The sequence below is a fragment of the Choloepus didactylus genome, chromosome 7, assembly GCF_015220235.1.
Source record: "Choloepus didactylus isolate mChoDid1 chromosome 7, mChoDid1.pri, whole genome shotgun sequence".
In the NCBI taxonomy this organism is placed as follows: domain Eukaryota; kingdom Metazoa; phylum Chordata; class Mammalia; order Pilosa; family Megalonychidae; genus Choloepus; species Choloepus didactylus.
Genome location: NC_051313.1, coordinates 93,936,384 through 93,951,252, shown reverse-complemented (window position 1 = coordinate 93,951,252; position 14,869 = coordinate 93,936,384). Strand labels below are relative to the sequence as shown.

The 14,869-nt window shown below is 37.5% G+C and overlaps 1 protein-coding gene across 2 annotated transcripts; it reads left to right on the top strand.

The window, feature by feature from the left end:
- Positions 1-202: 202 nt before the first annotated feature.
- On the top strand, positions 203-13,562 carry BAG2 (BAG cochaperone 2). Of its 2 annotated transcripts, XM_037844471.1 has the most exons (4): positions 281-413; positions 6,745-6,884; positions 10,103-10,212; positions 11,578-13,562. In XM_037844471.1, exons 2-4 carry the CDS (start codon positions 6,844-6,846, stop codon positions 11,988-11,990), a joined length of 564 nt encoding a protein of 187 aa, XP_037700399.1. In that variant the 5' UTR covers positions 281-413; positions 6,745-6,843; the 3' UTR covers positions 11,991-13,562. The 2 variants fall into 2 exon arrangements, with proteins under 2 accessions (XP_037700398.1, XP_037700399.1); XM_037844470.1 differs by lacking the exon at positions 6,745-6,884 and having other exon boundaries at positions 203-413.
- The last annotated feature ends 1,307 nt before the right edge of the window (positions 13,563-14,869 follow it).

Below are 14,869 nucleotides of genomic sequence, written 5' to 3'. Positions count from 1 at the left end.
GGTGTTTCTGAGCCCCTTTGCTCCTCAGGTCCCCTGTGGCCAGCAAGCCCCCGCCCCTACCCCCCCACCAGCCACAGCAGCGCCCTCCCAGGCCCGGCGGCCCCCAGCCCCGCGGGCGCGCCTGCTCTTTTGGCCACGCGGCAGCTGCGGTGTCGGCACGTCCTCCGGGCCGCCCCCCGCGGGCGTCAGAGGGAGGCGGGCGCCCCGCGCGGTGACGGCGACGCCTGCGGCCGCGGGAACACTCGACTCGCCGCTGCCAGGGCCCGGTGACCTCTTGGCTGCCCCTCCTCGGAGGCTCAGATGGCTCAGGCGAAGATCAACGCGAAAGCCAACGAGGGGCGCTTCTGCCGCTCCTCCTCCATGGCCGACCGCTCCAGCCGCCTGCTGGAGAGCCTGGACCAGCTGGAGCTCAGGTGAGCGCGGCGGGCGACGGGTGGCGGTGGACGGGCGGCGGGCGGCGGGCGGGTGTCGTGCCGGCCGCGCGGGGCGGTTTACAGGCCGAGGCCGCGCGCCGCGGGCTCGGGCCTGGGGCACAGTTCCTGCCGAGGCTGGCTGCTACAAGAGAAGTGCTTGCTTGAGATTTGTTTCTGTAAATTTTCCTCTCCTCTAAGAGAAAACTCATTCGATTTAAGATCAACCTGTGAGCTCGGTGGTCACATTCTCATTAGCAGACCTATTTAGGAGTGAAGAAAAGAAATCAGAAAAGATAAAAGTTACGGTGACACTTGGAGATTAGAGACAAACCTCGGGTCCACAGTATTTCTAGAACCTTCTGCGTGCCTATATATGGTCTTCCCAGATGTTTTTTACTTCACTCTTTTCCCATTATGCATTTTTAAAGGAGGCAGCAGTTTCCATTGGTCCCCCAAAGTGAAATGTTTAATTTCCTTGCTCTAAAAAGCTTAGGGGAAAGGGAGTGGGTGGTGGGTGGGGGTGAGGTCCAGGGATCCCTCCTATCGTCCTATCGCAAGGATTAGAGAGAGTAGGACAGATGCGGGGCTGGGAGTATTTTGTGGAATGGAGTCACTACAACTAACCTTTCTCTGTAACCGCACAAGCTGTACTCAGCCATTCTGTTCCTCTGTATTTTGTGTACCTCTTTGCAATAGAAGACACTGTTCACACCTTGCTGAAAGGTGCTAGTCACTGTGGCCTGAAAGCATGCAAACATAGTTTTCTGTTTTACCTGATAAAAGATTTCATTAAGTAATTAATATAGTGGTAGGCTTGTATAAAATTTCCAAATCATTTTTAATACATTTTGGATATACTTTTTTCTTTAACAGTGTATGAAAACTTTATGTACTTCCTGTAAACATTTGTATCTCTAAAGTTACTATATAAAGTTTGATCTCATGCAGATGTACTTGAATGAAAATCTTAGGAACACATGCAACAAACCCCCTGAAATTGTATGTGGAATTTTATTTCATAGTTATCACACATTAAGAAGTATGTTAGCTTAAAAAGTTTAAGAAGCACAGTATGTGTGTGTTTATCTCCCTTGATTAATATACCAAAACAAGAGGTATCCATTTGCCAGGAAAAGTACATTAATAGCCACAATATTCTCTTAGCAACCAAAGCATTTATTATTACTACCAGGGGGAAAAAGAGTGGGAATGGAGACATTCACCATGCACCGAGAATTCGTGGATGGCAAACAGAGAAACCATTTCTGGAGTTCTGCTAAGAATGCGACAGATGGAACAATTGAGAAGTAATGATTCCATGTGGATTTCCACGAAACTAGTAAACCTGACCTGTTCAACCCTTCAGAAAAAGTGTAGCAAAACTAGTAGAGAGGAATGCCTCAGCCACTTTGACCCCTGAGGAATTTTTTTTTTTTTTTTTAAATGTAGCAGTGTAAAAAGTAACTCATATTTCTCCAGGCCTTTAAAATTTAGCAGGCATGATTTCAAGGGTTTCAGGAGTCTGTCTCCCTAATTCAGAAAGAAAGGATTTTTTCTTAAAAGGAATGAGAGGGGTGTTGCCCCTCCTTTCAAGCTGAGTCATTGTCCTCAAACTTGAATTAAAGCTTCATATATGGTAGGTACAAAAGCAGTCATGTCCTCCTCTTTAAAAGAAAGCCTCTAGTTTTGAATATTATTATAGTCAAATATTTGATTAATGTAAATGTATTCTAATCATTGCACATAAGCGATTAAATTACAATATGCTTAATTAACCTTGAAGAGGAACATTACTGATTAATACACAGCTAACTGTTTATTTCAAGTACTTTTCTAGTAATTTGAAACTTTTGAAAGCTTTGTTTCTTACTTGGAAAAAAAACCCAACTGTACAACACAACGGTGAACCCTAATGTAAACCATAGACTACAGTTAATAATACAATGATAAAAAATGTTATTTTTATCATTTGTAACAAATGTGTCATGCTTATGCAAGGTGTTAATTATAGGGTAAATATGGGCACTTTTCATTTTATGCATGATTTTTCTGTAAACCTGCAACTTCTCCAATTAAAGAAAAAAAATACTGACTGAAAAGAAGTGTTTCAGAAGGTTAGCAAAAATAGAGAAAAATGCTAATGCTGTTAAAGCTTCTTGAAACCATGGGCAATGTCCCAGCCAGAGCCTCCATACTATTAAAAAAATAAGAATCATGCCTCAATGATCAATTTTTAAAAGAAACCAACATGAAATTCGTGTTATTGTTAAACAGTTTAATTTCATATTAAAAATGACTAATAAAGTAGTGTATTAGGTAGAATAAGATGTTACAGTTCATACTTAGAAGCATGCAGTTATTGTTCCCCAAACATGCTAGTTTTGTTAATTGTGGAAGAAACTTCTTCCATATGAAACTAAAAAGAGAATTAAGCCAAGTGTGTTATATATGTATGACCTAGAATGAACTGGTGTACATAATATTTAAAGAGCTTTAAAATGTTTGGCAGCATTCTACAAATGTTATAGAATTTCCATTTGTTTCTAATACTTTATCATGACACTAGCCTTTCTTTTTGACTCCATCTCCTTTATTTCTCCTAAAAAGGTGATTCCTTTCTTGGTTTTCATGACCAATTCTTAAAGCATTCTGAATTTTACATTTGGTAGTGGCTCAAGACACCTTGCTTTTATTGTTACTTTTTAAATAGTTGTTGCAATTGATAATTACTTATTACTAAGAAATAACAGGGCTAACATTTATTCATTTAATGTTCAGTGAGTTTATGCCAGGCTCCGCACCTGTTAATTCCATTCTGCAGATGGGAAATTGAAGCTTAGAAAGTTAAATGACTTGCCCAAGGTCACATAGCTAATGATTAATGGACTTCAAAATTGCCTGAATTTTCTTAGTTAAATATGTTTCAAAATATAGGAATGATACATGAATGAATATATGATGTGTATTGAAAAAGATAAAAATTCCAATTTACATTGGCCTTTAATTTGTAAATATTGAACACTCATGTGCCAGGCATAGGGTGGCTTCTAGAAGACTATGGATGGTACTTAAGATTTTGGGGGATGGGTTTTGGAGAATGGCAGGGAAAAATGACAGGACTGGGAGACTGGCTGTTCACAACTTTTCCAAAACTGATCATGTGGTGACTCCTTTCCCCCTCATATCAGCCATTAGCAGTGGTTTAAATAGTAGCCAGGGAATGAAGGGTTGGGTAGGGGGCTCATGTGTCCAACTTAAAGTTTCTTGTTAGGGTGTGCCAGTGTCCCAGTAGGCACAAAACAAGAGGGCATCATAATTAATTTGTGTAGTAGTCTATAATTTAAAAGAGCACTTTTCATAGAAGTTGTCATTTGAACCTAACAAAACCTAACGTTGGAGGAGGGCACACATCATAATTATCACTTTTAGAAATGAAGGAACTGAAGTTCAGAGGGATTAAGTGGCTTTCCCAAGGCCATGCTACTAATTAGTAGCTCCTAATACTGAACCCCACTCCCTTTTTTTTTTTTTTACACCAAAGTGTCTCTATAGTGAATAGAATTTGATATTTTTGTTGATTAGGAAAGTCTTTTGAAATCTTGAATTGCTTAAAATATTGTAGAGTTCTTTTGATATAGGAATACTGAATAGGAGACAGGACTATGATTTTTAGAACCTATTTTAGAAATTATTTCTTTTGATATGAGCGTTTGCCATTTTCCCTCATTTTTGTAAAAGCACAGATTCTTGTTATTAATAAGCCTGAGTTCATAATGCTAAGTATATAGTAACTACCATGGAACTAATGTATGCCTGCACCAATTCTAGACACATTGTACTTATATATGACAGAAAAGTGTTAGTCGATGTTCTCAGTCACTGTGTTAAATAAACTCTTTGCTTGCTTTACTTCATTGAATCAGGATCACCATCACCATCTCCTTATTATCCCTATTTTAGAGTGAGGAAATTGAGGCTAAGAAAGTTTAACTACCCAAGGTCACACAGCTAGTAGGTGATAGCTAGTTGGTGGAACAGCCATTACAGTTTCCACTACATACTGTATTAGCTGATGTATCAGCAGTAGCCACGGTCTTGGTAAAATTGTCCTTGTGTCTCTCCTGAATCTCCCAACAATTCATTGTTTTGATACTGGAACTGCAGAAATCTTTGAGGTGCCTGAGACATGATTTTGTCCTCATTCAATTTTGTCCTCATTCAAATATTCTGACTAAAATTTCTTTCTGTCAAAGCGTATTTAGCTGTGATTTCATGTAGAGTTTTCCAGGAGTACGGCCCAGGCCAACCTTGATTGGAGGATAAGTTCTTTCCCAATTTGGACATGTAGCTACTTCCAAGATTTGTTTGTAATAAACAGAACTGCCCCTCCTGCCCCTCTCCGCCAAGAGAAGTATAATCAAATGAGTATAGTTTACATTTGCTAATACCCTTTACCTACACAGTATTAGACCCAGCATCAGGGGTGAACTGTTGGCAACAAGTAGCCCTGTATCACCAGTGTTTCTCAACTCTGGGTGATTTGGCCTCTAGGGAACATTTGACAATGTCTGGAGACAATTTTGGTTATTACAGTTGCCGGCGGGTGGTAGAGGGGATATGCTACTGGCAGGGATGCAGCTAAACGTCCTACAATTCACAGGATAGCCCCACAACAAAGACTCACCAGCCCCAAAGTATCATTAGTGCTAAGAAAATCCTGGTGTGAAGTCAGGTGAGGAAGTGAAATCATTTTCTAACTATGGTTAGGGTTGGCAATACACCCAGGAGGCTCTCTGGATGCATCATCAACCTAAGTCACCAAAAACATGAGTTCATCTCTCTAGACAATCACTAAACACTATAATTTGAACTGCTGTGAACTAAAGCCAGCAGAAACAACAGTAGAACCCAAAGTTCAGATACTGGAATTATTAGATGTAGGAAATAATAAGTACATTTAATTTTTTTTTTTTTAAAGATTAGCTGAAAACCTTAGTAAAAATAAAAAGCAAGACACTTTAAAAACTGAAGAGGCAGATTAGAAAAGGAGAAAAACCGAAAAATAAAAAAATAACAAATGAAAAATTGAGTTAAACAGTAGAGTAGGCAACAGCTGAAGGGAGACTAAATGAACTAAAAAATAAAATCCAAATTTACCTAGAATGTGACAGAAAGAAACAGATGGAAAAAATAGAAGAGATGTTAAGAAATATGAAGAATAAAGTAAGATGCTCCAACATTTGTCTAATCAGAGTACTAGAAGAGAAAAATAGAATGGGGAACAGGCAATATTCAAAGAATAATGGCTAAGAATTTCTAGAATTAATGGGAAAAGTTGGAGACAAAAAGATTTATATACAAGTTGAATTTATGGATAGCAATAGATGATAAAAAGTACAAATATTACTGGAGATCTAGGGTCAGCTTTTTAAAATAAAAATTAAAAATATGGTATAATCCATAGACTAAACAAGTGTACAGTGCCCAAGGAGGCTTTGATTGCCTTGAGGGAGAGAAAGACGTTAGTTTTTAAGGAGACAGTTCCTGCCAAAGGGATTGAGTTTTGAAAGTGGATCACCCGGTAGACAAGTTAGGGAGAGAGAATGATCTAGGAAGAGGGAATACCAAGTACAAAGGTCCATGATACCAAAAGAAACCTCAGATCTTTACATTCTGAAGAATGTCATTTAACTTTGCTATAAAAATGAAAAAAAAGTTTACATAAAAATGTACATAAAAAGTTCTATAAAAGATTGTTTTTTGCATGGAAAATGCCTGGTGATTTCTATTATGTGTAAAGAAGACTAATGAAAAACCCAACACTTAAAAATGTTCCCTCTATTTTTCTTTATATATTTGGTCTCATTTAATGACAATATCTTCTATAACGACAGATTTTTCCTAGCATGCCTCCTTTTAATCCATTTTCTTAATAATTCCATGAACTTACTGTTGTAACTTACTGTTGTAAACGAAGCTTTCCTTTTTGGAAGAACATTCAATTCTCTCTTCATCTCCTTACATTTGTATACAAACTTGAGAGTATTGAAAGATTAATCTCTTCTTTCAGCATTTTCTCATTTACCATTTTCATTACCAATCACATGATTCACTTATCATTATCCTAAATATTGGAGTCATGGTTTGTGATTTACACATAAATATTTCATATTAATGCCAACTCAATCTCCTTCATGTGTTTCTGGGTCCTAATTTATCTGTCTAAGAGTTTACTAATATAAAACAGGTAAGTACGTAATGAATGGTTGCTGGAAGAGGGCCTAATGTATTACAACTATTTTAGAGACTTCTTTTTGATTGTGTTTTCCAGTCAATTTTGTCACACAAGATTCTTACCAGCTCCTTGCTTACTGGCTCTACAAACACAAAGCTGGACATGTATTTAGTATTTTGAAGAATAAGAGACCCTATGATTTTACAGTCTGTGACTGCTATTTTGGGGTACAACAGGTGGGTGACTGATAGGGGAAAGGCATATGTGTGCTTGGGGTGAGGAGTGAGGACCCTTATATGGAATCAGTGTGTGCTAAAACATTGGTGAAGTTGTTCCTTCTGTGCCCACTCTAGGCACCAATCAGGATTAGATCTTCTATGATCTCATATTTCTAGGACCATCTAAATTCCGGGGGATGGGCCTGTCATTATTTCATTTTGCAGAAGTTGGCAACTTACCTAGTTAGTGTAATCCTAACATGAAAGAGCCCCGGGAATACAGCACTTTAAATATATAAAATATTTTTATTCTCTTGCTCTCATGATTCCACAACCTGTGACTGTATATGTTCATGTGCATGTATAGTGAGTGCAAGTGTATGTATAGATGGGGAAGAGAAGTAGTGCTTCTATAATTTGATCAGAGCTTTATGCGAAAAATCTATAGGAGCATTCCATTGAAATTCAGGAAAAGACAAAGATTACCACCACCACCCCCCCATCACCACCACTGTTTAACACAGTTCCAGGGGACCTTAATCAATACTATAAAGAAAAATAAGAAGTAATAGGATTGGAAAGAAAAAGATAAACACAATCATTTTTTGCAGAGAATATGATCATTAACCTATAGAATAGAACCAATAGAATCAACAGATGATTAAAATTAACAAGAATAAATCAAGGTTGCCAGTTACCAGACAAACCTACAAAAATAGTGTTTCTCTAACCATCAATAACCAAACAAATAATAAAAATATATTTTTTTCACAACACCCAAATCCATAAAGTATCTAGAATATTAATGAGTCCATAAGACTATGAAGAATACTTCAAAACTCTACTAAAGAACACAAAAGAAGAGGATCTGAATAAATGGAGAGACATATCATGCCCTTGGATGATGGAATAACAGTAATATAAAGATGTTAAATTTCTCCTAATTTTTTGAGGAACTCAGTAAACTTTCTCTGGAGTTTAAGTGGAGGAATAAAGATCCACAAATAGCTGAAGTATCTTTAAAGAAGACCTGCTCTACCAAATATTAAGGCATATCCCAAGGCCACTGCTAGTAAAAAAAGTATGTTGGTACAAGAACAATCAAATATACTATTGGACAGAATACAGATTTCAGAGGTAGGCTTAATATACAAATTATTGAGGAAAAGATGGATTGTTTGGTAGATAGTATAGGGGAAAGTGGGTCACTGTTTGGAGAAAAATAAAACAAAATCCCTACCCAATCATAAGCAGGGGAAAAGGATTAAAGACATAAATAAGAAAGGTAAAACTATAAAGTTAATAGAAGAACATGTAGGTGAATATCTTATAACCTAGGGGTGGGAAAAGACCCTTAAGCATAAACTAAGAATTACATAAAGTTAGGGGGACTGAGAGATATAGGAACCTAGTTTATGAAGGCTAGTGAAGTTAGGTTGGTATCAAAGCAAATGAAATTGTTACAGATTTAGGATGTTAAATATAAGCCCAATGGTAACCACAAAGAAAATATCAGAATATGCAAACTCATAACAGACAGAAAGTGGAGTGCAGATTACTATGGGTGAGGGGCAGGGGCAGTGGGCAGTTAATGCAAACTGCATGTAGGGTTTGTTTGGGGTGAGGGGAAAGTTCTAGTAATGAATAGTGGGAAGGGTACTGCAACACTGTGAATGTGATTAATCCCATTGAATGACATGCTTGGGAGGGGCTGGGGTGGGAAGATTTATGTTGTATATATGTTTCCACAATTATTAAAATGGAGAAACCAAAGAGATAATGACAAAATGCAATACATGATACTGGGTGGGATCTGAGAATGGAGGAGAAAAGACTCAAAAGGACATTATTGGGACATAAGACAAAAATGGAATGTTGAAATTTCTTGAACTTGATAACTACACTTAAGGTACATATCCTTGTTTGTAGGAGATGTATATGGAAGTATGTTGGAACTTGCTCTCAAGTGTGCAGAAGAAAGAGAAAAGCCAACAAGGGAGGGGAGAGAGGGAAGGAGGAAGAAAAGGGGGAAGGAAACAGCAAAGATAGCAATATGTTAAAATTGGTGGATTGGGTATGGGAGGGTGAGCATGTTGGAGTTCTCTGTATGAGGTTTGAATTATTTTTGCAACTCTCCCGTAAGTTTAAAATTATTTCAAAATAGAAAAAAAAAGGCATAGACAATAAAATTAAAAAAAAAAAAGATGAATTCAGTCACATCAAAATAAGGATCTCAGTTCAGTGAGGGACATCTCAGACAAAGTTATACATGATAGGATGGGAGAAGATGGTTGCAGTGTCTGAAATCAGCAAGAGATTAATATCTTGATTATACAAAGAATGTCTGCAAATCAACAAGACTTCAGTAACTCCTGTGTAAAAAAGAAAAGATGAAATAGGCAAAAGCTATGAGTTTATAAAAAGAGGAAATCCTACAGGCTAACAAGGATATGAAGAGATGTCCAAAATTATTAGTAATGAAAGAAATGCAAATTAAATGCTGACATATCACTGTACACACACTAGACTGACAACAGATAGTTAGAAAGGAAAATCAGAGTATTGGTAGGGATGTGGGGATATGAGGACTCCCATGCTTTGCTGCTGGGTGTGGACTGGCACAGCCATTCTGGAGAACAAGCTGGCAGAGCTAAGTCAGATTCGGGGTACACATTCCACGTGTCTCAGCAATTCTGCCCTGGGTATAAATCCTCAGGAAATTCTCATTCAGATCCATAAGAGGACATGTATTCATTGAAGCATTATTTGTGGTGTTGGGGCAAACTGCATGTCCATCATGGGAAAGTGAAGAGGTAAAATCAGGTGGATATATAAATGGAGTGTAATGCAGCAATTAGAAGCTACTGATTTGATTTATACATAGGAACATGGATAGTTCTTAATAAAATAATGCTGAGTAAGAAAAGACAGTATGAGATATAAATCAATTAGAAATATATGAACATACAAACCTTACAGATATTATAAGAACAAATACAAATAATTTAATACTAAATAGAGTGATTTGTCCTGTGAATGGGTAGTAAAATGGGATTGGGATAAGTGCATAAGAGAGAACAGAAAAATGAAAGAACAAAAATAAAAGGAATAAAGAATTTTTAAAAAGTATTTCTAATAATCTTTCAACTTAAGTTACACTGAGTGATACAGAGATGAGGAAAACTAACAGAAAGAACATCTTCCATATAACTATTTTGTTTTCCCAACTTACACAGGGTTGAAGCTTTAAGAGAAGCAGCAACTGCTGTTGAGCAAGAGAAAGAAATCCTCTTGGAGATGATCCACAGTATCCAAAATAGCCAGGACATGAGGCAGATCAGCGATGGTGAGAGCTGTTTCCACAGAAGGGGCTCTTCTTTCACGTTCTATTAAGAGGTTTAAGTGTGGGGCAAATTCGGCTTGACTTTTGGTATGAGTATATTGGGCTTCAGCATTTAATGGAGCAGCAGACAACAGCTGCAACTGTCAGTTTATTACAACAGCCACTTAACCAGAGATCATTCTTCCAGTACACCCCCCCCACCCCCACCCCACACCACTGCTGGAAGTGATAGAGAAAGGCCTGTAAGCACCAGAAGAGTAGGTCCAAGCCATAAGACCATGGGCTTTACCTCAGGTTCACACTCCTAACTTCAGTTCTTTAAAAATTACTGAAATACAAAACATTTAAAAGCAGAAGGACAGAGGGAAAAGGTAAAAGTTTGGAAGCAAAGAGGTAAGGACAAAGGGAGATGAATGGAGGTGTAACTTGAAGGGGAGAAAACTCAGAGAATATATGGTAAACTAAGATACAAAAAAGAAAAAAACACAATGTAAAAAAATGTGCTATCATTTTCATATGAAAGAGCATAACTGCCCACAGAGGAGGAATGGGTCACTTGGGGGTTTTTTCAGTGGCCCTAGACCTCCTATTTTTGGCTCCTTTGGTGCTTCACAGGATGAGCTAGTGGGCCAGGTAGCTGGTGAAGTAAGTGTGCAGTCTGTCCAAAACTTTTATATGTCCACTACTGGATCATGATCTAGTCTGTCTCTTCACCACCCTGGCCAAAGATCAATGAATTGGGAAGGAAGTTAAGAAACAGGACAAACAGAAGATTGCTCCTTTTTCATACAAATAATGAAATGTTGACTGAGCTGCTTTTGCTATCACTGCTTCTTTGTGCTGGCCAAGGCTTAACCACTGGCTTACTTAAATTTATCTCGAGGGGATGAAGTCAATGCTTAGTCTTCTAAGGCCAGCTGATGCTCCACTTATGATCATGTTTTCTCAGCCAAGATAGGGGTAATGTATTCTGATAAACATGGAGGTCCTCAAGGAAAGGTCCAGGACATCTTATCTGTACAGCTCTCAATAGCATGAACTGTTCACTCTCTATGTTAAGACTTGAAAACTCCATCCCAGGTACAAATAGATAACTGCTCAAACTTTTGGCAAACATTCTAACTTGAAAAGTCATCCGGTGTTCCATGCATTGACTTCAAGAAAGGGAATTCAAAACTTCTCTGTAATCCACTACAGTTCATCAGTTAACCTTACATGCTACGGTTTTAGTTTTTAACCTTTAAAAAAATTCATAGCAAAGGTGCTTAAGGAAAATAACAAATTTAACCACAAATGAATGCCTTAGTGTTCTTGATTTAGGTAAGTTTATATTTCATACTGATTGATATTTCAACACTTTCTGTTTAGGAGAAAGAGAAGAATTAAATCTAACTGCAAATCGTTTGATGGGACGAACTCTCACCGTTGAAGTTTCAGTAGAAACAATTAGAAACCCCCAGCAGCAAGAATCTCTAAGGCATGCCACCAGGATTATCGATGAGGTGGTCAATAAGTTTCTGGATGATCTGGGAAATGCCAGGAGTCATTTAATGTCGCTGTACAGTGCATGTTCATCTGAGGTACCACCTGGGCCCGTTGATCAGAAATTTCAATCCATAGTAATTGGCTGTGCTCTTGAAGATCAAAAGAAAATTAAGAGAAGATTGGAGACTCTACTTAGAAATATTGAAAACTCTGACAAGGCCATCAAGCTTTTAGAGCATTCTAAAGGAGCTGGTTCCAAAACTCTGCAACAGAATGCTGAGAGCAGATTTAATTAGTTTTCAACCCTAAAGACCATTAACAAATAATGATGTAAAAATGACAAAATACATTTTTAAGTGATAAGTAGTTCTTTACTATAGGCATAACCACTCATTTGATAGGGAAAGTTGTTTCAGATGAGGACACTATTCCAAGGCCATGAGCTTTGTGATTAACACAATTAAAACTAGAAAAATTTTAATTTTTTATTTGTAGTTCTATTTTTAATTTTAATTTGTAGTTCTAATTTTTAGATTTTATTCTTACCTTGTACAAATATCTAGCACCTAATATATATATTTTTACTATTGTGTGGATCAATGCATAGTTTGTGGGGGAAAAAATGAGTGCTCCATTGGGAACAAAAGGCTTCACTGCTCTTTCCTCTGCTTTGCCTGTCATAGAAACAAATGGGTATGTGGGGTATTTAGTTGACTAGAAATTCTTTACCTTCTGCAGTATATACTGTGCATGTACTGTCAGCAAAGCACTGTGTTTAGAGGGATAAAAGGAAACGCAAAACAAAATCCTTCAATATGTGTCTCATTTTGAATGTATCTTTTGATATTCATGAAAACATGACATAAAATGTGAGGGAAAACCACCTACAATTTTACACTGTGAACAATTATATATTCACTATATCTTTTCTTCAGATGCGTTATTTCTATAAAATTTTAATAATTACAAAAATACGGTGTTGTAACTTGCCTTTTAGTTTTCTAAGTATTGCTATAAAGTTGCTTAATTGCCAACCTAAAAACTGTAGGTTAGCCCGTATAGCTATACCATAATTAACTTACCTATTCCTCTTTTACTGTACATTTAGGTGGTTTTAAATTTGATGCTATTACTGCATCATTATGTACATAGGGCTTTCTCCAATTTTTTTTTCCTTAACTTTATTTAAGTTCCCAGTGGATTTACTAGGTCAAGCGAAGGGTTATGTACATTTTCATGGCCTAATACATATTTCCAAATTTTTCTGTATAAGAGATACCAATTTATTCTGTCTTCAGTAATTAAAATGTAGCAAATTCACTGAAATCTTTCCATCATTGAGCATTAAATCGAAACACCTTATTTTAATTTGCATTTTGTTTATTAACAAGGTTGACCAATATATTGATTCTTTTGATCTGTGATTAATGAAGCAAAGCTTTTAGTTGTTCACAGTAACATATTTATGTATGTACTACTGATAAATAAAAATCTCAAAAACTTCCCCAAATACTACTTCAAATTACATACATTAAACTCAATTTTCATTAGAATGTAGAATACTATTCTTCATACTTAAAAAAAATCCTCCTCCGGAATGATTTTATATATGTTTGTATCTGTAAGCAATTATTGAGCCTTATCTTCTGGACAAAATGCCAATATTGTCTCTCTTCGTAAAGAGTACTTAAAATCTGAGAACATTCATGGTTGCTTGTTGCCAGCACCAGTCCAGCATCATTTAAATCTTTCCATTTCATGGAAAACATTTTCACTGCTATCTGTGGCAAAGCCTTTTTGGTTTGTCAGCAGACTTTGATTTGCTGTCATCAAGTTCACTGTCAAATAAAGATTTTCTTTTGATGCCATCTTTTTCTTTACCAGCTTTTTGAAAATTAAAAAATGGACAATCTGACGTTTTCTTCAGATTCCAAGTATTTCAGAATCCCTTCCATTGCACTACTTCCCATTCACTCTGCATCAGTCCAGGACCTTTTTCACCACAAATTACGTGTCTGCCTTCTTGACCTTTATATTCCTCACATTCTGTTTTTTTTCCTCCCATTTTTTGCAACAGAGTTTTATTGGATGCCCTTTTTCATCACAGACTTGAAGAGCTGTTATCCACTCTTTCCACACTGCTTAGGGCCTCCAGCCCTCTGTCCCTCCAGCTCAAGCAGCATTCAAGGGAGCAGGGACTCAAACGTGTTGACTCAACATGTTTTTAAGAATAGAATGGCAGTGTAATTTTCAGATGATGAAACTTCAGAGAGTCATATTTTTACCCTCATTTAAACTACCATCTTTTATATAGAAAATAGTTGGATTTAGACTAGTGGACTATAGGTTATGTTTTTTCCTATATTGTTGTATTCCGTAACAATCCTATCCCACTCCCATACCATCCCTAGAATGGAAAATACAGTTTTACGATTGCCTTTCTGCTGTCCCTCATTAGCACTGCTTCCCAAAACAGGTGAGTGTTCCCTTCCCTACCCTAGCTCTTCTCTTTGAAGTCTGCTCCCTGCCTTCCCCTTTCAGGACAGGCCCCCTGAACTGTTAGAGAACAGGACCTGCAGAGTGTTTGACAGAAGAGCACTCAAGTGTTCATCAACTGAGGGCACAGTGAAAATCCTGCTCAGTTATAAGTTTGGCAGATACATAATTGAGCCTCCTGATATTTTGATTTAGGGACTACTGGCATTAAAAGAAAATCCCTAAAGCTTTCAGAGAGGTTGGAAGAGGAAAGCTACAGTAATGTGAGCTGGTGGCTTCTAGGGGCCTTTCCCCCCCAATACCACAGTGTGCATCCTCCAGGGGGCACCATTCACACTGTATTCTAAGAGAATGGCATCCTCTCTAATAAAACCTCATTAACCAAGGGATGTGTTATGCACAGGGACACAGCAATGGATATAGGCCTGGTTTTTTGTATTGATGGAGCTCAGTCTAATGCCCTGACTCAGAATTCATCCTAAAGAGGTGGTCAACTAATTGGAGAACCCTGCTTCAACATTTTAAAATTAGAAAGCATGAAAGAATGTAAAATTAGCAAAAACAGCCAAGTCAGGGTTTAGCAAATCCATCCATCCATGAATTTGTCTCTTTCAAATGATTGTGATAAATGCTGATAACATCTGCAGTACATATGTGATAATGCTGATAGTGTTCCCAT